General features: G+C 37.4%; 2 protein-coding genes across 3 annotated transcripts in view; one reads left to right on the top strand and one right to left on the bottom strand.

Annotated features, from left to right (window-relative positions):
* Positions 1-24146, bottom strand: part of cyfip1 (cytoplasmic FMR1 interacting protein 1) — a 31299-nt gene that overhangs the window by 5076 nt on the left and 2077 nt on the right. For both annotated transcript variants that reach the window (XM_043241343.1, XM_043241344.1), the window contains exons 2-26: positions 19378-19498; positions 19202-19291; positions 18030-18107; positions 17826-17927; positions 17558-17739; positions 16528-16624; positions 16126-16254; positions 15640-15744; positions 15401-15492; positions 14999-15116; positions 13531-13653; positions 11951-12076; positions 11115-11281; positions 10879-11026; positions 9575-9728; positions 8506-8662; positions 8268-8364; positions 8059-8135; positions 7848-7956; positions 7637-7756; positions 7018-7217; positions 5784-5871; positions 1436-1579; positions 1143-1233; positions 169-299 (exon numbers count right to left, since the gene is read on the bottom strand). In XM_043241343.1, coding sequence (XP_043097278.1) covers positions 169-299; positions 1143-1233; positions 1436-1579; positions 5784-5871; positions 7018-7217; positions 7637-7756; positions 7848-7956; positions 8059-8135; positions 8268-8364; positions 8506-8662; positions 9575-9728; positions 10879-11026; positions 11115-11281; positions 11951-12076; positions 13531-13653; positions 14999-15116; positions 15401-15492; positions 15640-15744; positions 16126-16254; positions 16528-16624; positions 17558-17739; positions 17826-17927; positions 18030-18107; positions 19202-19291; positions 19378-19494 — 3042 coding nt within the window. In that variant the 5' untranslated portion in view covers positions 19495-19498. The remainder of the gene's footprint in view (positions 1-168; positions 300-1142; positions 1234-1435; positions 1580-5783; positions 5872-7017; positions 7218-7636; positions 7757-7847; positions 7957-8058; positions 8136-8267; positions 8365-8505; positions 8663-9574; positions 9729-10878; positions 11027-11114; positions 11282-11950; positions 12077-13530; positions 13654-14998; positions 15117-15400; positions 15493-15639; positions 15745-16125; positions 16255-16527; positions 16625-17557; positions 17740-17825; positions 17928-18029; positions 18108-19201; positions 19292-19377; positions 19499-24146) is intronic.
* On the top strand, positions 1596-5691 carry LOC122346611 (fibronectin type III domain-containing protein 9). The gene is made up of 2 exons (XM_043241349.1): positions 1596-2874; positions 4152-5691. The coding sequence occupies exon 2, from the start codon at positions 4204-4206 to the stop codon at positions 4921-4923; it is 720 nt and encodes a 239-aa protein (XP_043097284.1). The 5' UTR covers positions 1596-2874; positions 4152-4203; the 3' UTR covers positions 4924-5691.

Below are 24146 nucleotides of genomic sequence, written 5' to 3'. Positions count from 1 at the left end.
GCTATGCTTACATACTGAAAAAAAAAAAGATTGGATATTCTTTCATGCAGTAAGCTAGAATTCTTCTTTAAAGATGGCAGGTGGCAATGGTTGCTAAAGTAGGAGTGGTCAGAACAGTTTAAAGGCATGCTTTTTCTCTAGTAGAGTGTGAATGCTCAGTGGTCATACCAAGCTCTGTTCACTCAGCAGGCAGAAGAGCAAAGCGTTTCCAACTTCCCTCAGGTTCTGGAAGCACACGGTCTTCAGCTCAGCATACTCCACAATGTCCTTCAACTGGTGGTGGAAGAACTCCAGAATACCTGCATCCAGGAGACAAAATCATACACTATGATGACTACAATACCTCATTATGGTTGTTTTTGGAAATTCTGAAGTATTGCTGTATTTGCATAGTGATACCACACTGCATAGTGATTTATACAAATAGATCCCGTTCCTGGATCAGCATGCCCTTATAAATGCATAAAATCAGGTTGATCATTTATAATATTGATCCAGGCCCTAAAACCTTGACGAGCACATTTATGTATCAGGTTATTATAGGTTTAAATAAAGGTAAGACCTCTTTAAGGTCAAGTAAATATCTGACTGTTCTCGAGTAACTCTTTTCTTTTTTAACCCAAGAATACAAAAATACGTAATACTTTACAAGCAGAAGCCTTTAACTACACACATAGACCCTTTGCTTTTTTCTACCCTCTCTCTCCTCCACCCACTTAATTGCATTTTTCCTTTCATTTCTTTTTGTCCAGGCTGACTGAAGCCCACATAATCAGACACGGCTGAGGTTTCAGTGTGGAGCAAACCCTCTCAGTATGGTCACCCAGAAAGAAATAACAAACAAAGAAAGGGAGAAAGACAGCAAGAGGCAATTACCAAATCTTCTCAAGTCAAGAGGGGTCTGATTAAGTCTTATAAAACAGCCAGGGTCTGCTGCGTAAGCTCTGCTTAAAAGCACCACTGCATGACTGACAACCAATCCAGCTAGCAGCACGGTTGGATTTATGAAAGCTTAATAATTCAGTGTTTATCTTCTATTGGTGATAGTGGGAGCTCATATTTACACAGGGTCAAAGTGGCCCTGCTGGGTCAGAAAATAATAGCCTTCCTAAGGAGTGCCCAAAAAAAAGTAAAATTTTCACCTGGAGAGCCGTACTCGTGGCGAGGCAGCCGGCATATCTTAGGCATCACTTCCATCAGGGTCTTCACATACTGCAGAATGGTGCCCTGAAGCTGCACCAGGAAAAAGAAACAAAAAAAAAAAACAAGATGATGGTGATTTTAGAAGAAAATTTATTTTCACCATTAACTTAATATTTTTTTTTTTTATCCATAAAGTTAGGTTAGAACTGTAAAAACAAACACTGCTTCAACAATGATCTTATTCTTTATGATCTCCATTATGTAATTTCAATTTGCATGTTTATACACGTACCAGGCTTTTGACAACCTTTAACAGCTCTTCCATCACCACAGCAATGCCCTGGTATCCGAGAAGTCTGCAAATAGCCTTAATATGTGGAGGTCCCAGGAAGTTCCGGTAGAGGCCGTATATGCTACTGTACGCCAAATTCAAGGCCTAAATCATTAAAAAAAAAAAAAAAGAGAGCAAGTTAGTGCTTGGAGAAAAACTACAAAAGTTATGTTGGGGCTGTCTTATTGTAAGCCAAGTTAGCCAACAACAATATTTAATATACTTTGTAAAATTGTTTTATTCCTGTAATGCAGAGCTGAATTTTCATTAGCCATTTCTCCCATCTTCAGTTCTAATTTATTATCAATATGCTGATAATAAAAGAAAAAAAAATTCAAAAACCTACTGACCCAAACATTTTAAATGTAGTGTAAATTGTTACAAAATATTTATATTTTAAATAAATGCATTTCTTTTTGCACTTTTTATTACAAGAACCCTAAATATCAGTAAAAAAAAATAAATGAATAATCAGTGGGATTTTTTCCAACACTGATAATAAATCAGCATATTAGATTAATTTCTGAGAGAGCTTTTCAAGGACACTGAAGACTGAAGGTATGGATTACAAATTCAGCTTGGCATTACAGGAGTAAATAGTATTAAGTATATTTGTATAGAAACCCCTTATTTATTCTAATAATAATTCTACTTATATTTCACAATATTATAGTTTTACTGTATTGTATCAAATAAATGCAACATTTATGAGCATAAAGAAAATTTTAATGATCCCACACGTTTGAATTGTATGCATGCGTATATGTATGTAAATTGTACGTGTATGCGTGTACACACACACACAACAAAAAACAAAAATTAAACGATGTGCAAAAAAAAGTTTTAAATACTGTAGGAACAAAAATTGAATGAAACAAGCTTCTTTCTTCTCTCTTAATAAGAACACAGTACTTGACAGATTAAAGATTAATCATTCATGAGCATACTTGTCCGTAGGTGTTGTGGCAGTGAGTCAGGGGAGACAGGTCACCAGTATGAGGGAGTAATTGAGAGCAAAGAGGGGGAGGAAAAGTGCCATGTGTTTTTCCAGTGATTGAGAGAGCAAGGATGTGTAAGAGATCGAGAATGAATGAGAGTCCAAGCTCTCCAAGCTGTAATTCTGTTTAAAATGCATTCTACGCAAAACACTGATGTGTCGTCTCCCCCTCCCCGATGCACTCTCTCTCTCTCCCTCTCTCTGCTTTATTTGCCGTCTGCTGTTCTAATCAGATAGAAGAGCTTTTCTGTGCAGTGGTGTGGAAGTGGAGCTCTTTCTGCAGGAGACCCGAGCCATGCCAAACACAGACAGCTACAGGTCACACTCTCTGAACGCTTCAGGGGGATTCTGTCTGCAAATAAGAGACGCTCTGTGCACGAAGTGACTCTTCTCATCTTTTACGGTAAGATTTTTTTTCTTTTATCTTTTATTTCTTTTATTCCCAGAAACAGTTTGTTGGTAAAACATAGGTTACCTTTAAAATTCAGACAAGTGCTGTCTGAAAACACAACTAAACCTATAGCAGCTTTGTGGATTTGAAAAAGATTGGAAAGAGCAACAAGTCAATAGGGAGAGAGAATACATGTCCTGTTTTCCTTAGAATTCTCTGAGAGTTATTGACAGTGTGCTTCTGGAAGATCAAAATGATTAGTGTTCAAGCTTTCATATGGTGCTGACTGCCAAGTAATTACAGTGTGCGTGTGTAGAGTAGAGGGTCACCACTCATCCACACAAGACCAATGTGATTCATTGATTGAGTTAATGGGCTTCAAACAAACCAAAGGCTTGAGCCTCAAAAAAGGCAGCTATTCCGAAAAAAATAATGCATGTTTTAAGCAAAAGATAAAGATCCATTTCGAAGCAGCAGAATTCTTAAAGACACAAAGCAGGTGATATTAAAATGAAATGTTTATAAAGTATAAAATAATCATGCAGAATTGTTTGGTCATGCATAATGCGTGGCAGATATTAAAACAGCGATGACTCATAATTGTTTATTATACTTCAACCTCAAAAGTAAATTTACTGGGCTGTAATACTATTCATTTATAATGAGAGAATCTCTTTTTTTTCTTGGCAAGCAGATACATGGAAATTTCTCCTCAACTCATTCACATAATCCTGCTTTAGATACCTAGTTTTGAAAAAAAAAAAAAAAAATAGATACAAAGCAATCAAGGCGGATAAATAAAAAAAAAATCTGTTCTTGTACTCAATAACCTGGTGCTTTTCCCCTCTAGATAAATCTGCTTTTCCTAACACTGTGATAGAGCATGGCAATTGTACTGGAATACAAAAGAAAATTGAAATGACAAAAGAGGATATAACCATGAAAAAAGCCACCCTGTGTGCTACCTACATAGCCATTTTCAATGTAAATGACTAAAATAAAAAATAAACTTATTATACAGAAAAGAACAGCATGGAACACATTCAAACGATCTACAGTGTTTATAGCAAAGCCCGTCTAATTAAATCCTTCAATACTTGAAACAACAACTGAAGCTTTCCATTTCTTAAAAAAAAAAAAAAAAAAAAAAAAAACCAACAACAACAACAACAACAACAACAACATGCTTTTATACCAGAAGGAAGCACATTACTAATCTATTATGTCCTTGTTGCACAACATTCAAGGTCAGAACTGATCTAAATGAATGTTTTTTTTCGTCTATCCAGATCCTTTAAAAGCACTGCATTTCATCTCAAACCAGCCTATGTCAAACTGTGCATGCATGAGGGCCTGTGTTTCAACTTAAAAAAAAAAACAAAAAACAAACTCAACATGACTATCACCATTCAGAATATCACAGCCACCTCTGCCATCGTGAGCTGGCCGTCATCTCCAGGCTGCGTGGACACGTTCTACAGCGTCATGTATCACCCCAACTGGAACAGCCTGTTAATGGGTTATACTCGCAAGAGCTTCCTGCGGGAGGACAGGGTCCCCGTGAGCCAGACGTCCACGAGTCTGGGCAGCCTCAGTCCACAGACCACTTACATCCTCTGCGTCACCTGCCAGTCTGCCAACCCCACCAGAGAGCAGTGCCAGGTCTTCAGTACCTTAGATGAGGGCACTGAGCTGGGAGAGAGCGGCAGGGAGCTGGCGATGGGCGTCTGGCTGGCCAGCAGCATCCTTTTGCTGATCATTGCTGTGGCTCTGCTTTGGGGATGTCTGCACACCATGTGTCCAGCAAAGAGGGACCCAGAAAGAGGCAGCCAGTCAGGTCCTAACCCTCCACACCTGGCCCTGACCCCCATGGGTGGCAACATGGGAAGCGAAGGAAGAAAAAGTCTGTACACACTCAGCTGCAGCGGGGAAGACTCTCAGAACGCAACGGTGATTGAGAATCCTTTTCGAGCCGAGCACGGCAGGGAAATGGTGAACGGGCAGGGTCTTGAACTTCGAACACCAAGTAATAAACAGAGATTTGGCCCTGGGTCAGAATAACTAGGGCACCAAATTGTTATTTTGATGCGCTGACCCCAAAAATTCAATGAGGACAAACGCCGGGGTTGAAATCATTTTGAGGAAAGGAGATCGACAGTCGAACCAGGATGACAGGGTTAAATTAGCATTTAAATGTATGATGTTAATATCACAAATATATTAAAACTGAAGGAAACTGGAGGAGGTGGCTTGGCTTTAAACTTTTACAAACTGCAGTTTTTTTGTGGTATGCCTTTACAGTGGTTCAATTTTTAACGTGAGTTCATGTATTTGGAATGAGAATTAATCTAGGTTTATGCTTTTGTTCCATTTATTTACTACTCATTTACAATAATTTATAAATAATAATCATAACTAAAATAATCGTTTAAAAATTTAATTTTATTTAGTAAGAAATAAAACATTCACATCAAAACAAAATATTCACATCAGCATAACTTATTTTAGATATTTCCACATAATTCGGCTCACCTATCAGCTTACAATGTTGGAATTGTGTCTGTAGAGTACAGTATCAGTTTAAAGTTAAACACCACTGACATATTGGTTTTGCAAGGCATAAAACATCCAACCAAAAAAAAAAATAAAAATCTTGTGCAAACAACTGCTTTGTGCAACGTTACCTTTAATGGCTGTAGAAGTGATTTTAATCTCTTTGTGAGTTGATAGTCTATCAGTTTTGTGTTAGTTGCACTTAAATCCTACTATGCTTGAAATGTACTTTGCTACCTATCCATCTTGCTTAATAAAAAAAAAAAAAAAAAAAAACATTACCCTGTATGTTTGTGAAAGTTAATGCTCCGGTTAAAATCGGAGATGTAATAGATGTCAACGTGACATTTAAACTCATGCAAACCCACCTTGGAGCCATACAGGTACTGCGGCTGGGCATTGGGAGGCTTGTCTCTCTGAAACTCTTGTGAAAACGGCAGCACAGTGCGAACAAACCTAAAGAAAGGGGAAAAAAACGGACCATTTTTATATTATTGTGTTTTGTCATCTAGTTATTGTGAATTCTGTTATGGCTGTGCTCAGAATGTTCACAATTAACAATACAGTGAAAAAAAGCAGCTGTTAAATTAACAAGGTTCTAATTAAAAAAAAAACTACAAAAAAAGCTACAAACGTCTGTTGTGACATGACCAACTTTTATGTGCTGTGACTTGTGAGTGTGAGTGTAATACAACAGGAGCAGGTGAGAAGTGTGCTCTGTCTACTGAGAATCAAGCTCACACAATGACCGAAATGAATCATTCACTCATCATCGCAAAAAAGTTAAATAAAATAAAAACCTTCCCAGGGGCAAGCTGGGATGAAGCCATTAGTGCATCTCAGTTTCTCGAAACCTGAAGAAACCTGCCAGTATTGGGACCACAGCTGAACCCTGATGGCATTAGATTACTTTGAAACTAAATGAGTACCTTTATGATAAATTTGTTTACACAAATTACACACTTCATAAAACCTGCAAACAGGAATGTATCTCAAATAAGCAAAAATGTATCTGAAACATTATGCTTATTTCAACCAGAAAAAGACTTGACTTTAAACACAGACTATCAATAACCAATGAATTAACTTAATAATTAACCATTCTCTAAAAGATTAAAGACAAAAAAGCAATGCTCTATCCTCATTTCAAGTGTCTCATGCATCTGGCTGATGAAAGAAATTTTCTATGCAATTTGACTTTTAGCCTCAATCACGTCTGTTTAACTAAAATATGGATGAATGCATACATATTACATCAGCTGAGGCCTGAAAGTCATGTCTTCACTAATATGGCTGTTAAAATGCTGCCCATTTATGAAATTATAAATTATACTATTGCACAACCCTACCATTAAAGATTAGCGGATCTCGCACAATTATATATATATATTACATTTTATATTTAAGGAATTGATTCTGTGTGATTTTAATCCTTTGTGAATTGCCACGTCAATTTGATGTTTCAATATATTACAGAATGTCAGAAAAACTCCAGATGTCCTAAAATACATCCAAATTTGGTTTTTAAAATAACCAATATTATTATTTATATTTAAAATAAAAAAGTCACTTTTAAATAAACCTCGGGCACTCTCTACCCACCTGTTCGTGGAGCCATTGTAGCAATAGTTGGGCAAGAAATCATAGTTCAGTTCCCAGAAGACATGGAGAGTGATTCTGCCATAGGGCGCGGATACATTGTGGTTTGCCTCACGGAACATGGCATCAATACTGTCCAGTGTCAAAAACTTACTGAGGAGCTTATGGGTCATCCGGTTTATGTCCAACAATCCCTCCAACTCCTGATGACAGAAAAAAAGAGAAATTGGAGCATAGAACACCCTTTCACTTTCTGACACAACAACAACATTTATCAGTGCATTTCTTTCAGAAGCATACGCAGACCACCAACTACAATTTGTATGAATACTGATAATGTGCTTTATCACAATTTCATTGCTTCTTGGAATGCAAGTGTGATGCCCACACACACACACACACACACACACACACACACATATACAGGACTAAAATAAATTATTCACTTGGCTAAATTATTTCTACCGGACCAAATTTAAATTTTGTGAGAGATGACCTCTTTTTTTAATAAAAGTCCTGAACCGGCAAATATCCTGCAAATTTACACAGCTAAAACAAGCTGAGAAAATTTGTATGAATAATTGCAAATTTCCATAAAAACTGATTTTAAAGGATAATGCACCATGATGGAAGTGAGGTCCTCGCTCTCAAAGCGGTTGATGGCAAGCTCTAGTGATTTGTACAGCGCAGATGACACTCTCTGGGTGATCAGACGGTTCAGGTCGATCGATCGTCCAAGGAGCTGCAAGAGAAAAGGACAAAAGATGAGTGGACCTAAAAACAGCATTAATAAACAGTAATAAAAATGTAAACAGAAAAGCAGTTGTCCTTACCTGGACATGTCTCTGTTTGAGGAGCGTCTCGTAACGATTGGATGAAGGCCATGGGATATTGGCGCCCTGATTCTTACATTCAGCTCTTAGTCTTTTATCCAGAAGGAGACTGAAAATAAAGCACATTTTTAAGTCACCAACTTTCAGCACTACAGAAAAATGTTTACATATCTTTTATAAAAAAAGAATCTGTATACATTAGACTACAGACCTTCCAGCAAGAATCTTGTAGTAGGCAAAAATTTGATCAGCAAGTTTGTAGACAAACTGGTCAAAGCAGAGGTTCACCTGGGGGAAAGAGAAGAAAAAAAAACAATTAAAAGAATACTTACATTTGAACAAAAGAAAATAAATTGGCAATGCAGTAACCGTTTCAAAGGATTTCATTTTGCACCAAGGAGAAGGTCAAGAGATTTTTACCTCAGCTTCAATCTCATCATAAAGGAACTGCTTTTTAAACTTTGTGAGAGCGTAGTGTGCACTGTCATTGTACAGATCCAATGAATACAACACATACCTGAAGAGATCAGACATAAATAGAAGCACATTTCATACTTCAGGGACTTTGTATGAGAAACTGCAAATTTTCATAAAAACACATGTACTATGTTACATGGACTGTGGCAATTCATGTATTAATTGTATTTTTGATTCTCACTCCATCATAGAGGCCTCTTTAGTCTCCAGGATGTGGTCAGTAAGGATCCAGGGCATGGACATCTCAATTGGGAACTGGATGCGGCGACCCATTGTAAGCTCCAGGAAGAACTCACGGAACCAGAGCTGGGACAGATCACAGCACTGCTGCAGCGTCTCTGCAATACATCACACATGTGTGAGAGACACACAACATCATAAATCATTGATATCTGGTTCAATTTGAGTTGCAAGGTCAGGTGACAAAAATTCGGAATTAATTCAGTGTGTAATGTCAATATTAAGTTGATGTCCAATAACAACCCCAAAACAATAAATGTCAGTTGAGGTATATAACGAAAATCCAAAGTTTACACCATGTTTACATCAACAGGATGGTATTTCTTGTCTCAGCCTTTTGTAAGTTCTTTCAGTAGCTGTGGCCTACTAAAAAAGTCAAAGGCATCAGAGCTGGAGAGTTGTCCTTTAACTGAAAATTACAACTAAAAACGACACACTATGGTATCTTATCAAATTGCATTTTTGAATTTTTGAGTCTTGTTGCAATAAAAGCCCCAGTTGCTCACAGAGTGCAACCATTTGAAATCTTCTACTCCGAATGTAATGGCGCACATCCGTGGTCCAAAAACGGTTGTTTTTGGTTTTTTTAAATAACACAAATCTTTCATGGGTTTCTATTAAATATTATAGACATAACTTATATCAAGCTGTATATGTCTTAACATTTGGGGAACCATTTAAAAGAACACTTTTTTTTTGGAAATAGGTTCATTCTCCAGTTAAACTGAGTTTTAATATCACCAGCTTGCAAGACACACTCCCTGTGCAAGCAAAAGGGTTTGGCTGTTTCAGGCTTCCTTGATGCTGTATTACGCTTCAATGCTATAAGTGTCTATACTTTTTTAGGCCTCTGTGGACACACAAAAGTTCAGTAAAATGTACTGATGCACTATGGAATTACAAATGCTGGTTAAAAAAAGCTGTGTAGTAATCATTTGACTTTTTTTAAAATAGTAAATGTGTTACAAATGACTAGATTGGTGTGAACTGCCATTTAGCCTGTTCTTTACCACTGAAGTTCAGCAGGTGAGTGTAGAAGAACGATTCGCGATGGAACTTCTCGATGTCCAGGATGGTCGGACCCTCCAAACTACTGCGCAGAGTCTTCTTCGAGCCACTCTTATCAGCAACCAGCGACTCCAGCATCGTCCTGACCATATACAGCTACACAGGGAAACAGAAAGAGAAATCATAACAAAGATGCCTTTACTTTTCACATATGCACATTTATCCACCACTAGACAGACAGATTCTGCTCTGGCATTCTTGCCACAGGTGGAAAGATCTCCTTTGCATTCTGATCCAAGTGCATTAACGTTGACTGATAGAGGGCACGCAGGTGTCAAAGCTTCCCTGGAGATGTCAGACGGATCAAAGTGCTTCGTCTGTACCACTCCCCTTGGATCCATCTGGAATTGTCTGTGTATGTGCGTCCATTTGGAACTCTATTCAAAATTGAGAGAGCTATTTTCTCAGTCATTGTTTAGGTCAAATTGTCTTGAACAAAGGATTTTCTTTTATCTTTATTTCATTAATAAAATGTGAACTATACAAAAGAGAAAAATTATCTTCCTTTTGTCCAACGGATTGAAAAGAGACACGGATGGAACAAATTCTGTCTGTATCAACAAGCGGATATATAAAAATAAACTACTCACTTAGCACTCGTACATAAAGCCAGAATTTTAGGCATCAATGCAAGCTTAGTTCAGAGCCATGAGCTCCCTAACAGAAACCAATTGTGGTTAAATTTAACCATAATTATAAAGAGATTAAGGCATGAAAAATAGGCTTGAAATCAATCCAAACTAACAAGAACAAAAAAAATAAGGCATGGGAACAATTCTCAACACATACTTTATCAAATTAAACTGACACATCTATGAATCTCTCAAATATTCCAGCAGCAAAGCACTGAGATCACACTGAGAGGCAGCACCGATTACAGCTCAAATCCCCGAGGCACTATTGACATTCAATACGACACCCTTCCACGGCACACCGGATCAACCGTGCTTCATGCAACATCTGCAGCAGAAGCGAGTGGAAGATTACAAGCACTTCTGAATAACACTGCTGGAGCTGCGTGTGTGTGTGTGTGTAATAGGTAGAAAAAGCATATAGAAGTACGGATGGTTAGGTTGTTTCTGGTAAAGAGTTGTATAAGGTAAAAATGAAGTAAAAAATATGACATGCCACTAAAATCAGAATGCAAATCCTAATCCTAAACTAATTTCTGAGGTTTGTTACTGGCATACATGTTCTGTATATGCCATTACATTGTCTATGTATTGGGAATTACAGAGTTGCATACTTGAGTGCTGGAGGGTCCTACGGCACGACGAGGAACTTTGATATCAAATCCTCCTTTAGGGTCCTTTTCGCCCCGCAGTGCTGGGTCATTATGTGGCTCTCTGCCAGTCTCCCAATCACAGATGGTCTTACGGATGGCCTGGAGGACGCTGCAACAAAGTCACAGCCAGACAAAACGGATTTAAATATCTAAATATGTAAGAAATAAAGATCATTGAGTTTGGTGCTCTGTTGTACCTCTGAATGACATTCTTCTTTCTCTTGATGGCCTGACGCAGCGGTTCTCTGAGCGTCACCTGGGCAAAGTCTTGCAGAGCTGAGTAGATGGTGTGACGGATGGCGTGGTTAAACACGCTCTCCATGCGGCCCATCAGAACCTGCAGTCCCTTTATCATAGCGATAACCTAAACACATGTAGAGAGAAGCACATCCAGAACACAGCCACAAACTCTTCTGAATTTAATAAAGACATCTTAAAAGGAACACTCCACCTTTTTTAATTTTCAAAATAGACTCATTCTCCACCTAGCCCAGAGTTAATAGGTTGAGTCTATTCAGCCGATCTTTGGGTCTGGTGATGCAACTTTCAGCATAGCTTAGCATAGATCATTGAATCCAATGTTGAATCATGTTCAAAAATGACTAAAGACTCAATATTTTTCCTATTTATATTATTTTCTAAATTGACTCTTCTGTAGTTATAAAGTGAGACTGGCAGAAAATTAAAAGTTGCGGTTTTCTAGACCAATTAGATTGGGAACTATACTGTCATTTCTGCATAATAATCAAAGAAGTTCGCTGACATAATATGGGTTGATACTACTGGTCCTTGATACTTGCTACTTAACGCGATGCTACTGGTCTAATTGGATTCAGTGATCTATGCTAAGCTATGCTAAAAGTGCGATCGCCAGACCCGGAAATCGGCTAAATGGATTCAAAAACATTAAAACTTGGAGAATGAACTAATTATTAATTTTCAGAGAAGGTCATGGGGTGCAATGACTATTAGAATGGTTGTGCATTTATTTTTTGTTTATAATTACAATGCTATACAGCTGAGTTGTACTGACCTCCACCAGAGCAAATTTCTCCTCACTGGTGTAGTTGTATCTGGTGGCACGTTCATACTCCTCAGCATTGTCAGGGCATTCTTTGTTGGAGTATTTATCTGTGGGGTGCACCAACTTCCAGGAATACTGCAAAAAGGAAAACATTTTATAATTTTTTTTATATATTAGCAAGAGATGCAAGAAAAACCTAATACTCCACTTTCAGAAACTATAGTCCATCAACCCCATCCCCAGTCTAATTTTGCTAATATCAAATATCAAAATCCATTTTACTAATTGCCAAGAATGAAAGAACTTGTTTCAGGCTGTTTCCATGGCAATATTTCACAAGATTGACAGAATTCTTTTTTTTTCCCTGAGGAAAAAATAAAAGTATAGCTGGAACTAACTGTTAAAGAGATTCAAATGAAAGGTGAAAATGACGCTGGCCTTGTGGAAACAAAAAGAGTGCACATTAGGAGAGTGACAGGCCTCGTCTATTTAACGAATGAGGTTCAAGCGCTGTCTATGTAGAATAGGTGGGTTGCTGATACTGGAAATTAGAGGTTAGTTAGTCTTTAGTATGTGCGACAGATGTCTGACAGGCTAGTATTTGTTACTGCTGATAGACAGTTTCAAAGAACTTGGAATGTTCATTTGTCTTCTTTTGGAAGGACTGTATAGTTTTATACAGAATGTAATGTGATTTCTTTTTCTTCTGTACTTTTAAATTCCTGAAAGCGAAGCTTTCTTGTAAAGATATGATGCTCAAAACAAAAGACAGTAAGCCTGAAGACTAGAGATATTATGAATCTTTTTTTGGTACTTCAGGAGCTTGTGTGTACTAAATAAATAAATAAAAAAAATTACTGATATTTTTTTGAGAGTTTTTCCAGTGATGTGTGTGATTTTGTTTTGTTTTGTTTGCCATTTTGTCATTAAAAACCACAAAAGGTGAGAGTAGCCGGAAACTAGACAGAAAGGCCATGTTCACACAACATCCCAAATACAGGACGGACAACCATGCGAGTCTCAAAGTCTCCTTCACACAGAAGCTTACAGTTGTGTTTAGAATTCTCTCTGTATGAACGTGCAATGGGAGTCAAGCCCGTATTCCTTGCCAGTAACCATAGCAACAGTGACCGAAGTATTATCAAAGATGGTGACATCCATAAAACTGAAAGTGGAGCATCTAAATCACGCTCTGTGAGCAGAACACAATACTGACAAAAACTTTAAGATGACACAGAGCTTATTTCTCCTGTAAGTTATCAAAAACATGAAAATGTGTAAAAAAAAAAAAACAACCTTACAAAAAACTATTTAAAGACTTTAAATGTCTACTGCAAGCACAAGAATTACATTAATTTTATACAAAACCTGAATGAATATTTAGTTTTATGACAATTTCTAGAGATTATTAAACTGTATAGTCCTGTATTTTGTGGGCTTTGTCTTTGTGCAGATTTTTAAGTGAACATTATCAAAGTAGGGATGCAGCCATGTGTCACCCACATAAACAGCACTGCTCATCAGTTGGAGATCAACTTTTCCTGGTTGGCAGTCACATACATAAACATGAGTGTAACAATTCCACTCACCACTTCCATGACCTGAGCGCTCCACTGAGAAAGCAGCTGCAGACCCTGCAGAGCCAGATCAAACAGCTTCCTGTATTCAGAGTCCGTCTTCTGGGCCTCCTGACGCCCTGAGCCAGTTACTACCTGCAAAAATGAGAAAAGAAAGTAATGACAGAGCAAACAAACAAGATAACATAATATCCAACACAATTACTATTCATTAGAGAAAATGAGCAAATTAATGAACCGCTAAAATCTCTTCACACAAGCTAATGACAAAACTCCAGGATCCCTGCCTCATCTACAGAAGCACAGGCTGAATTCGAAATGAACAAACACAAGAAGAAATGCCAAAACCCTGTGTTTGTTTCAGCAGTCCAAGACAGCACAAGACACAAACAGTGCGTGTCAAAGCCCTTGACATCTGACAACCAGGGCTGTGGAACGAACAAACAAATTCTTCTCCATTTCTCCTCGTCACTGGGCTCCTGTCACTGATAGCAGACCTCAGTTGTCCTCTGGTTGCCAATACGCTCTCATTATAGTGCTGCTGCCATGTCTTAATTCAATCCCAGGTTGGCCTCCTCCCCTCACATTTCCATATTCATCTGTAAGAACACAGGTCCCCTGGTTCTGAATGCAAACGCAGAGTTGCTGAAATTGAGCCTTGAACCCATTCAGCCAAGGAAAAGGGAATCATGTATGAATCGAGAACTGCTCGCCCTCCCATGGCTAATGAATATTTATAAAAACTACTAACATGAGCTAAAACTAACTCAAAAATGGCAATGTAACCACTGCAGCTTATGATTTCTCTTTAAGCCGTTTAATTCCCACCATTAATGCACTTTTAAAACATATTTTTTTAGCATCTGCTAGGCTGAGACTTATTTACTTTTTTTTTTTTTTTAGAAGAAGAAGAATTAGAGTACTAGTAGAAAATACAGCATGAACTTTTTCAATAAAGAATCCTGAAAAAAAAAAAGTGTACCATGGTTTCCACAAATATATGAACATTTTTAAATAGTTATAAAGTTTGAGCACAAAATCAGCATATTAATATCAGAAGAATTAGAATTTCTGAAGGATCATGACTAATAGTTAATTATAAAAAGTCATAAAAATGTTCTTTTAAAGAAAACTTATTTCAAATTGCAATATTATTTCACAACATGAATATTTACGCTGTTCTTGATTAAATAAATAGCCTTACTGCAGCCAAAATTGTGATTAACATCCAACCCTCATAAGCAACAACTGCTCAGTTTCGCCAGTTTCTGAATCAAAGAACTACTCAGAAAACAAACTTCGTCAGAGGTCTTATGTTTAGAAATAACAAGTCATTTGGCATATTAGGTAACAGACATTTAATCCCCCAACGTCATTGGCAGCATGAGTCAGTGCATGGCAACAGGGGAGTCTGCACTGCATTTGTTTATTAAGACAGTGAAGACAAGTGTTTTCTTAAAAAAAAAAAAACACCTCTCACCTCGCTGTTGCTGTAGCGAGCCAGCTCAGAAATGAAGCGCATGTGGTCTTCACGGATTTGAATCATCTGCTCACAAATATTATATTGGGGACTACTGCCTGCAGATGTGCACGACCACCTAGAGGATAGAGGAGGCCAGGCAATTCATTTTTAATTTTTTTTTTTTTAAAGGTGGACATATTGAGTTTTATAAGATTTTAATCATGCTTTTGCGATCTTAATTCTTCATTAATTGTGTTACTGTTGTCTTGGGAAAGAGTAACCAGTACATTTTTAAATATATCTTTAAGAAAGATAAAGAAAATAAACATTTGGAAGGGTAGATTTACATTTGGGTTAAGTTGATACAAATCTGTATCATGCAGCATCCACATTAAAATAATGTCAACCTAGAACACCTACCTGGATTTGTTTTCCTCATAATGAGCACTGGTTTTGATATAGCGGGCCAGCTCGATCTGCATGTCACCAAACAGAGGCACTACCTGCAATTGCTGTAGGGGCAGATTAAAAAAAATTATCCTCCAATAAAAAGTTTTCCGATGAGAAAGATTGTGGTTTACAAGTATTCACATGTTAAATGCATTTCCAACGTCCGAGACTACATGTTTATATTATCAAAAGCACTCAGGCACACACACCTTGAAAAACTTGTCAATTTTCGTGAGGTTGATTCTCTTCTTGGCATCCAGTTTGTAGATGTTGCTGTTGGTTCCATCCATGAGATAGAGACCAAAGCCCATAACCTACAAGACAATCACACCAAACTATGTGGAAAAACTGGGCTAAAAATCCTTAACATCTTTGTACATTAAACACTGTACTAAGTAACAGTGACTGCTTGGTCAATAAAATATCAAAATTCAGATTTATTATTGTCAAATGTTTAAGAAATACTAGCAAAAACAACACCACCCTTAATGCACTGGCACTTCTTTTCCTTTTTTGTAATTGTAAATATTTGTATTCAGCAAGTACACATTCAGTTAATTCAGCTTTGCCTTTAGAGGACTAAAATTGTAATAATATTGACCAATATCGCCTTTCTAATGTGTTTATGAACAAAGAAATGCAGCCTTAATGAGCATAAAAGATTTATTAAAAAACATAAAAAAATATATGCTTACTTTGAGTAGCATGTGTTTCTCACTGGGGGTGAGGTACATCTTGTTTTCGTAGTAGTCTACACACAGGTTGACGATGTCTGCCAACAGCTCATCATATCCGCTAATCACTTCAAGCTGCTGCTGTAGGGACTGAAGCAGAGACAGCCGTCAATATCAGTAACTCGTACAAAGAACATGTCTTAAGCACTGCTTCCTGTATTTGTGTTTATTATGCTGCTGTATCTAGGGACTTAAAAGTCAATTTATTCAAAGTCAACGTTCAGGAGCTGGTCTACATAAAACACCGTCTTCCCTACAGTTGCAAAATATATTAACACACCTTGTTCGTTTTGATACTTAAAACTTGATAGTCAATGCATTTTCTAAGTATTAAGTGTTAGTTTACAGAAGATGGTGTGGTACCTGAGTAATCTTGTTGTGGTTGGCCAGGAACATGGATAAATTCTGAGATTCCTGAATGGAGGATGGCTCAGACATTTTCCTTAGAAACTGGGCAGCTCTGATGGACAAGAAAAAAAGACCAAATCAAAATCATGCCCGTTTAAATACTATATGTCATTATGACAAACAATTATATGTAATTCAGGCCAAATATATGTAGATGGTACATTCTTATATACACAACAAATACAATTATTGCCTGAAAAATGTGTCGCTTTTGTTTTTATGGTGGGATATAGTTAGCAGTAAAGCTGATATACCGGCCAGCAAGAGAGAAAAAAACTAATGTTGAGACCTAGAAAGAAAAACAAAAAAAAAGACAGCCCGGAGAGAGAGAGACAGCAGGAGAATGACGAAAAAAGCGTTTGAAGACATCAGGTGTAAAAACTGGATGGGTGGTTGACAAATCTGACATCTGACGTGTGTTCAGCAGGTGGGAGAACTGAAAATAAACTTAAATCTACACAGATACACCAACTTACACAAACACCTTGAAAGAACAGGGATCATAAAACTACTGATCTATTGTCTTGACGACACAGATGTGCAGCATCTCTGTTCCATTTATCATAACTTTTGACACTGTGGGTTCTTCTATGGCTATTTCAATGAGCATAGGATAATGAGTATGCAGCTAATGAACAAAAATATATCACTATTACGTCGCATGGCACTGCTTGAGCCTGGAAAAGTTTTTTATGTTTTTGAAAAACGTCTTGTGATAAAAAATAAAAAGCAAAAATAGTGAACCACTGCTACAATTTAATATTGTCGTTTTATTATTGTTTGAAATGTGATTTATTATTAAATATTGGAATTTTTGTGGAAAACAATTTTTTTTTTCCAGGATTTTGATGAAACTGACATTTCATACTACAGTGATAACGCTGACCAGAATGATTTAAATGTAGAATGACTGCCATCTAGAGGATGAATGTATTAACGATGAGGCCAGATTCAAAAGGCTCACAGAGAGCAGTCTTGTGGTTACCTCTTGTAAGCGGAGTGATCATTTTTAACGCTGCACTTCATGTTCTTAAGTTCGTCCAGCACCGCAAACATGTTGATGAACTTCCCCAACGTGAGCAGATAGGCTTCAGACACAAAGTCCTTCCTCCGCTCGGCGTGACACAGTCTACGCACTTCCCCACAGAAGCGATCTATTGCTGTCCTCTGAGAGTGAGGTCAAATGAGGGAGAAGCATTAGTGCATCTCATACAATCTTCTAATAAAATCTAGAAATTAGCACCGTTCTTTACCTGAAAGTACATGAAGTTCATTAGTTTAGTGACTTCGGGCTCAAGCACCTCCACTGTCTTCTCATAGATCTCCACTCTGTTGGGCTGTTCATTACACTTCACCTGAGGGACAGATGGAGAGGGTCAAAACAACATACTTCCAATCTGGTTCCAAGGTTTTTTTTGTTTTGTTTTTTGAATGGCTTTTAGCAGTGACTAATTTACCTGAGGAATAGCTCTTGAACAGCTCCTCCAGGTATACAGCATCACAGCATACTCCTGTCCTTCCTCCAACATCTCATTCTGTAACACACAGCAAAAATTCCTCATGAAATTATAATGCATACATAATTTATTTTACATAAAGTGTGGTCAAAAAAAATTAAAGGGATAGTTCAACCAAAAATAACAATTTTTAACTCATGTTGTACCAAACCTGTAAGACTTTTGTTTATCTTAGGACACAAATTAAGATATTTGTGATTATATATTGAAGAAATGTTAAATATAATTTTTATTTTCGGGTAAACTATCCCTGAAAATCTCAATTAAAAAAACTAAAACTATATCAATTGTTTGGTTGGGTCAATATTATATAAATTGATGGATTAGATATTAAAAAAAGTTTTAGAATTACAAACAAAAAAATTATTAGTAAATAAAATAGTTTAATCTACACTAATATTATAAAAAAAAACTGAATAAATGAAGAACAAACAATAACAGACCCTTTATTTAACAACAATCTGTGCACTATGTAAAATGAGCTCAAAAAAGAAAATAAAGTAAATAATAATGATTGCAATGTAAAATAAATGGATAAAATGCAAAAAGACCAATTTAAACATCAAATGCATCTTCCACAATAAACCTTTATCTCCAATGAATGTGTTGCCAAAGAACAGATTAACCCACTTAATCTTAAAATCTTAACAACTTCTCTAATCTTCCCTAGAGTAACAAAAACGCTCTTTCATAGAGACTCTGAGACTTTCTGGGTGTGTATTTGGTACCAAACTACTTCCACACACACACTCTTCAACTCCTCAATGATGCCAAACAGTCCCTGACAGCTATTACCTCTCACTAATAGAGCACACAGCAGTTCACATTCAATACAAAAACCATTCAGAGCAGCCCACTCTGCTTGGCCAGGCTCCTCAAATGGGCATGGTGAACGCGGACAATGAGAGACTCTAATGGGCTCTCTCAAATCCATTCAAGCCCCTGACAGACTCCTTTAGCAGGGCTTCCAGAGTCCTGACTTGATGGACTGGTTCGGACAGTCAAGGTCAGCTCAACGGAGCTGTGATGGAGTCGAGGTTTAGTGATTTAACGAATGTTAGCTAATGAAAGTGGAGCTGCCTGTATGTGTGTAAATGCTGAGAGGATCTTACCATGCTGGAGTGAACGGTGGCCTGCTCGATGTAGCGGGCAATGCCTGTCACAAAAGCATTGCGGTCTTCAAAATTGGTGTTGAAGTTGGGCTAAATGCGAAAGAAAACTGGTTATGCACCGTCTTCAGGTATTTTGGTTTTATATAAATACACTGAAGATCTAGGTCAGTTGTAACCTGGTAAATGAGCGAGGAGGGCAGAGGCTCAATGCAGGGCTGCTGATCTGGAAGTGGCAGCTCCTCCAGCAGGTCCACGTTGGACAGAGCATCTTCTAGAGTCACAGTAGATGCCATCGCTCTAGAACAAAACACAGAAATCAGAACAGCAACATTCACAAATGTTTCTTGGCGCAATACTGAATCATGCTGTCAAAGATGTTAAATATTTGATATCATAGATGGAAAACATCAACAAAGTAAATATTTGTGATCTATAGCAACCGTGCAAAAGGCAAGCAAGAGGTTTATAGCTGACAGGAAAAATAAAACCTCAAAACAACCAAAAAAACTCTCCCTTATCGTTGCAACTGGGCAACTTTTCACACCTCACAGCATTGACTGTCAGAATGAAAGTATTCTCCTACTTCCTTTCTTCCCCTTATGGGGCAAAACTTCAAATGGTGTGCTAATCTGGCAAGACAAAAAAAAAAAAAAAAAAAACAGTATAGAGGAGTTCATACTGTGACAGTGATTAAGGAAGTCCCAACTAATATTACATTAAAAATGAATCACTGTAGTACAGTGATTTAGATTATCACTTTTTTCTCACGGTAAAGTCGGTGAATTAAACATCATCTGCTTGGCTGTGATTGTGTGTCATGTTTTGCAGCAGTTACACATTTAGCATGGAAAGACAAATTGCTTGCTGCTTAAACTAATACTGGCCGCAAGCACACAGAAGTGGCTGACATACAATTAAAGGACATCAAAAGAGGAAACGCAATGCAGGCCAGAGGAAATGGAGATGGGCTGCTTTGGTCGTTTGGAGATTCCTACAGATAAACACTGCAGATATCCTGATGACAGTGGTGCACTTCTACAGTTAAAAGAGAACTTCACAGAGAAAAAAAAAGCAGAAGGAGATACATTATCAGGAAGCGAACGAATAGAAGAGAGTAGGGCCTGAAGTCGGTCATGAAGAACAGAGTCTCTAGAGAAACACGGTGATGTTATCACCCACACACTGCTGTGGTTGACACTGACAGCTGCTTTTGACTGAGCAGCTGAACTTTAAAATGCAAATCGTACACACTCAATTGAAGCTGAACAGCATCATTTGTTTTAACATTAAAACCCAGCTTTAGACTGAATTACTGAGGGACCACTTGTTACTGGTAAATGGGGTTGGGCAGAAGGAATAAGATTTTAGAAACCTGTTTGGATAGTATTAGTTTTGCCATTCAGTGACTAGTAGTGAAATTTGACATGGAACAACTTTTAGACTCAACGTTTACGAAAACAAAATATACACATGCATACAAAGGGTTTCTGCAGGTAATTTTAAGACCATGTGTCACTTTTTTCAAGTTTTCAAATACACTCTACATTACTCGTGATTCATTTTACAAAAGAAAAAAAGAAGCTAATTTCCTGGATAGCTATGAAGACTATGAAGTCTTCATTTGTGGACAGGTAAATTAAGACTCTTTAAGAACTTTCAAGACCTGTTTTATCATGAACAATTTGACCATTCTTATGCTCCTCCAATGTCTCCGTTACTAACTACAAAATGTCTTTTTATTCCTAGTAACAGAGGCTTGTGCCATTGTCAGCAGACTACTGCAGTTTTAAATGAAGATACTAAAGAGGGAGAGAGTGATTAAAAGTGAGTGAATTACCTGAGACTGTGCATCTCCGAGCAGTGATCGGTAGAAACATCTCTACTAGTAGTAAAACTGTTAAATAGTTCATCTTCAAGAGCATTCATAGTTATTCATAGTCACCTCGCTTGTGAGAGTCATGTGTCACGCAGCATTAAACTCAAACTAGGATAAAATCTTCAGCGGTGATGACAGCACGTTTGTGCTGTGTGTGTGTGCGCGCATGTTTATATGTTTCCGTGTGTACAAGTGTGTGTCTATATACTGTATGTTTGTAAGAAAAAAAACAGAGAGAAAGAGTACTCTCCATACATAATGAAACCTTTTTTGTGGCAAAACCATAATATTTTACTGTTTACTATATTTATTTAGTAATGTATAAATATGGTGCATGTAATGTACAAGTGCGTGTACATGTCAAAACTGGTGAAAAAGAAAAGTGTTTACATTTATAAAAATAATACTTGGAATGTACTACCAATATGCACCAATGACAGCTTTGTACCTTTTTAAAAAATTAATAATTATAACTTGTTATTATGTAGATGTAATACAACCTATCAAACCCAAACAGAAATCCATCTCAGCAATCTGATCTTTGACAATAAAATCTACACAAATTAAAGTGATGTTCTTCATAAGAACCGGCATCACACGATTACTGCGCCCTTAGTGTGCAGGGATGTCCAGTGACAGCTGGTGTAGCAGCAGCAGTTGGTCTCATTCCCTAATGCAAGTTGCATCTACTGCTGGCAGGACCATTATTAAACCCATGTTATCAATATTCATGAACAAGCAGCTAATCCATGCAGGATGCAAACTACTGTCACTTAAATTTCCAAAACAATGCAATTTATTTTATTTGCTTATTTTTTGAAAGCTTAACACAGCACTAAACCATGAAGGTCAGTATATTTCATCAAAAGGAAGTGGGTAAGAATGTGGATAACAAAACTTGTCAATTCAATATTGTGGTTTAAAATCTGTTAAAATTGAACAAACTCTCCAGCTGAATAAACAGTCTAGCACATTTTACTCTGGGTTCACTTCAAATATAATATGGATGTAATGATCACGATCTAGAAATTCTATTTTTGGGATTAAACAACCTTTCTTAATCGCTGTGAGGCAAAAAGGAAGTTGTCTTAAGTAAGCTAAACATCGTTCCTCTTTAACCCTGCAGTAGTTCCCTGATCTCATTTTTCAAAATGACACATTCTTTGAAAAAAATGAAAATAAAAAAAAATGCTGACACGCAATCAGAAATCTTGTCTTTTGTTATTACTCAATGGCATTAAACCGGCTCATTAGGCCTAGAGGTCCGGTCCTCAGGAATGACGCCTTTAGCGCCATTAGACCACTGCAGATAAAGCAGTGGAATGATGTTTAGAGACCACCATCATTCCAGAGGCTCTACAAGCCTCTTCATGCCACTCAAGTTCTACACACCTGAACATTTCTCTATGGGGCAGGTAATGATCAAGCACAGTCCTACAAATAGGGACTATAGAGAAAATTAGGAAACGTTAAAACATTTGGTCTGCAATTCTTTTGGATGGCCAGACGTAGGGTGGAAATACAAAAATGCAGAAGTTGAATCCAAACTTGACGCTGATTGTGACTACACAAAGTACTTGGAGACTGCGAGACCAATTCAACGCTAACAACATTGACAAGGCAAGCTGGAGATAGACACCTATACTGAGATTGTACATGAGTCACAACCTGTAAAGCAATAGGTCAATCAAAAATGGGGTTTTTTGGTCAGCAGCAGGTTATTTCAAACATTCTCTGTTAGGTTTTTGTCAGTGGTGCCCGACATCTGCAAATAATTTGTTATCATTCTCAGTTATCCTCAGTTTGTGTGTTAAGTCAATCAATCAATCATTTTTTATTTATATAGCGCTTTTAATAACACAGGTTGCATCAAAGCACTGTTCACTGTTAAGTGAAGTATTTTGTACTGTAATGTAACTGTAACAGGTAACTGTTGGCAATCATCATTTGTTTTCCGTGCCTTTCTGAAAAAGGTTTCACTATTCAGGCAAAAAGTGCCACATCATTTTATGTTACGTTATGTTCCGTTTACAATAGCAGGCCCCGCCATCTCGTCTTTTTGGCTTGTTGTTTTTAAAAACACTTTAAAGGGGGAAATCTAGATCAAATGCCAAAAGGAAAAAACTTTACAAAGTTGAAACTTGTTTTGAACAATTTCTTAGTAATCTGTAGATTAAGTAGGAGAAAATAAAAAAATAGATTTTGATCGTCATTTTGGTAAAAAAAATAAAATTAAATTATATTGCCCAGCATCACATTATTCAAAATATCTTCTTTTGTGTTTAGCAGAAGAAACTCATACAGATTTGGAACAACTTGAGGTTGAGTAAATCATAGAATATTCAATTTCAGGAGAACCGTCTCTTCTAAAGTCACAAAAATATATGAACATTTGAAAAACACCGTAAAACATCCAGGCTTCCCTGAGACTCAGTCTGTCATGTTGAGTGCGACACCTCATATGCCCTGGTCTGGCTGTCTGCCCTGAGCTCTTTTACTCTCTGACGTCTTCTAATTCAGTAAGAACCGCGGCTCTCTTACACACTAAGAAGATGATTTCTACTTGTGTTGAAGCATAATACCTGGCCAAGCCAAAACATGACATCAACAGTAGCACACGGAGTGAAAAGGGCCTTTTTTGTAGTACCTTCTCTGCAGATTTAACACTTACTGCACAGTGTCTTCCTTTCTGAAAATTAGTTTGTCACACTCATACTTTCTTCTGGCACCATCACGTCTGCTGCCACATTTACAAAAACTTCACAACTTGCAGCAAAGCCTGGCGTGCTCTCTGATAAGTGCCACTTTCACTCAACATGCACGGTCTCAATTTGAATGCGATTTTTCAAGTACATCAAATTAGACTGGTCTAATCTTCTTTTAAGCCTAAACATGCTCTTCCACTATCACCAGCAAGTGTCTGACTCTTGCATTTCACCTCCTAGATGCAGGCATGCAGAGCTTTCAAATCTTTCACGATGCAGCCCTCTGCTAATTAACGAATAATGAATGCTCAAATAAACATTTTGCATATGGTCTGAAGAACGTCATTAGAAATCAATGACTTAT

Source organism: Puntigrus tetrazona, chromosome 6 (genome assembly GCF_018831695.1).
Source record: "Puntigrus tetrazona isolate hp1 chromosome 6, ASM1883169v1, whole genome shotgun sequence".
In the NCBI taxonomy this organism is placed as follows: domain Eukaryota; kingdom Metazoa; phylum Chordata; class Actinopteri; order Cypriniformes; family Cyprinidae; genus Puntigrus; species Puntigrus tetrazona.
Note: the sequence above shows the minus strand (reverse complement) of the source record. Positions and strands in the feature narration are given on the sequence as shown.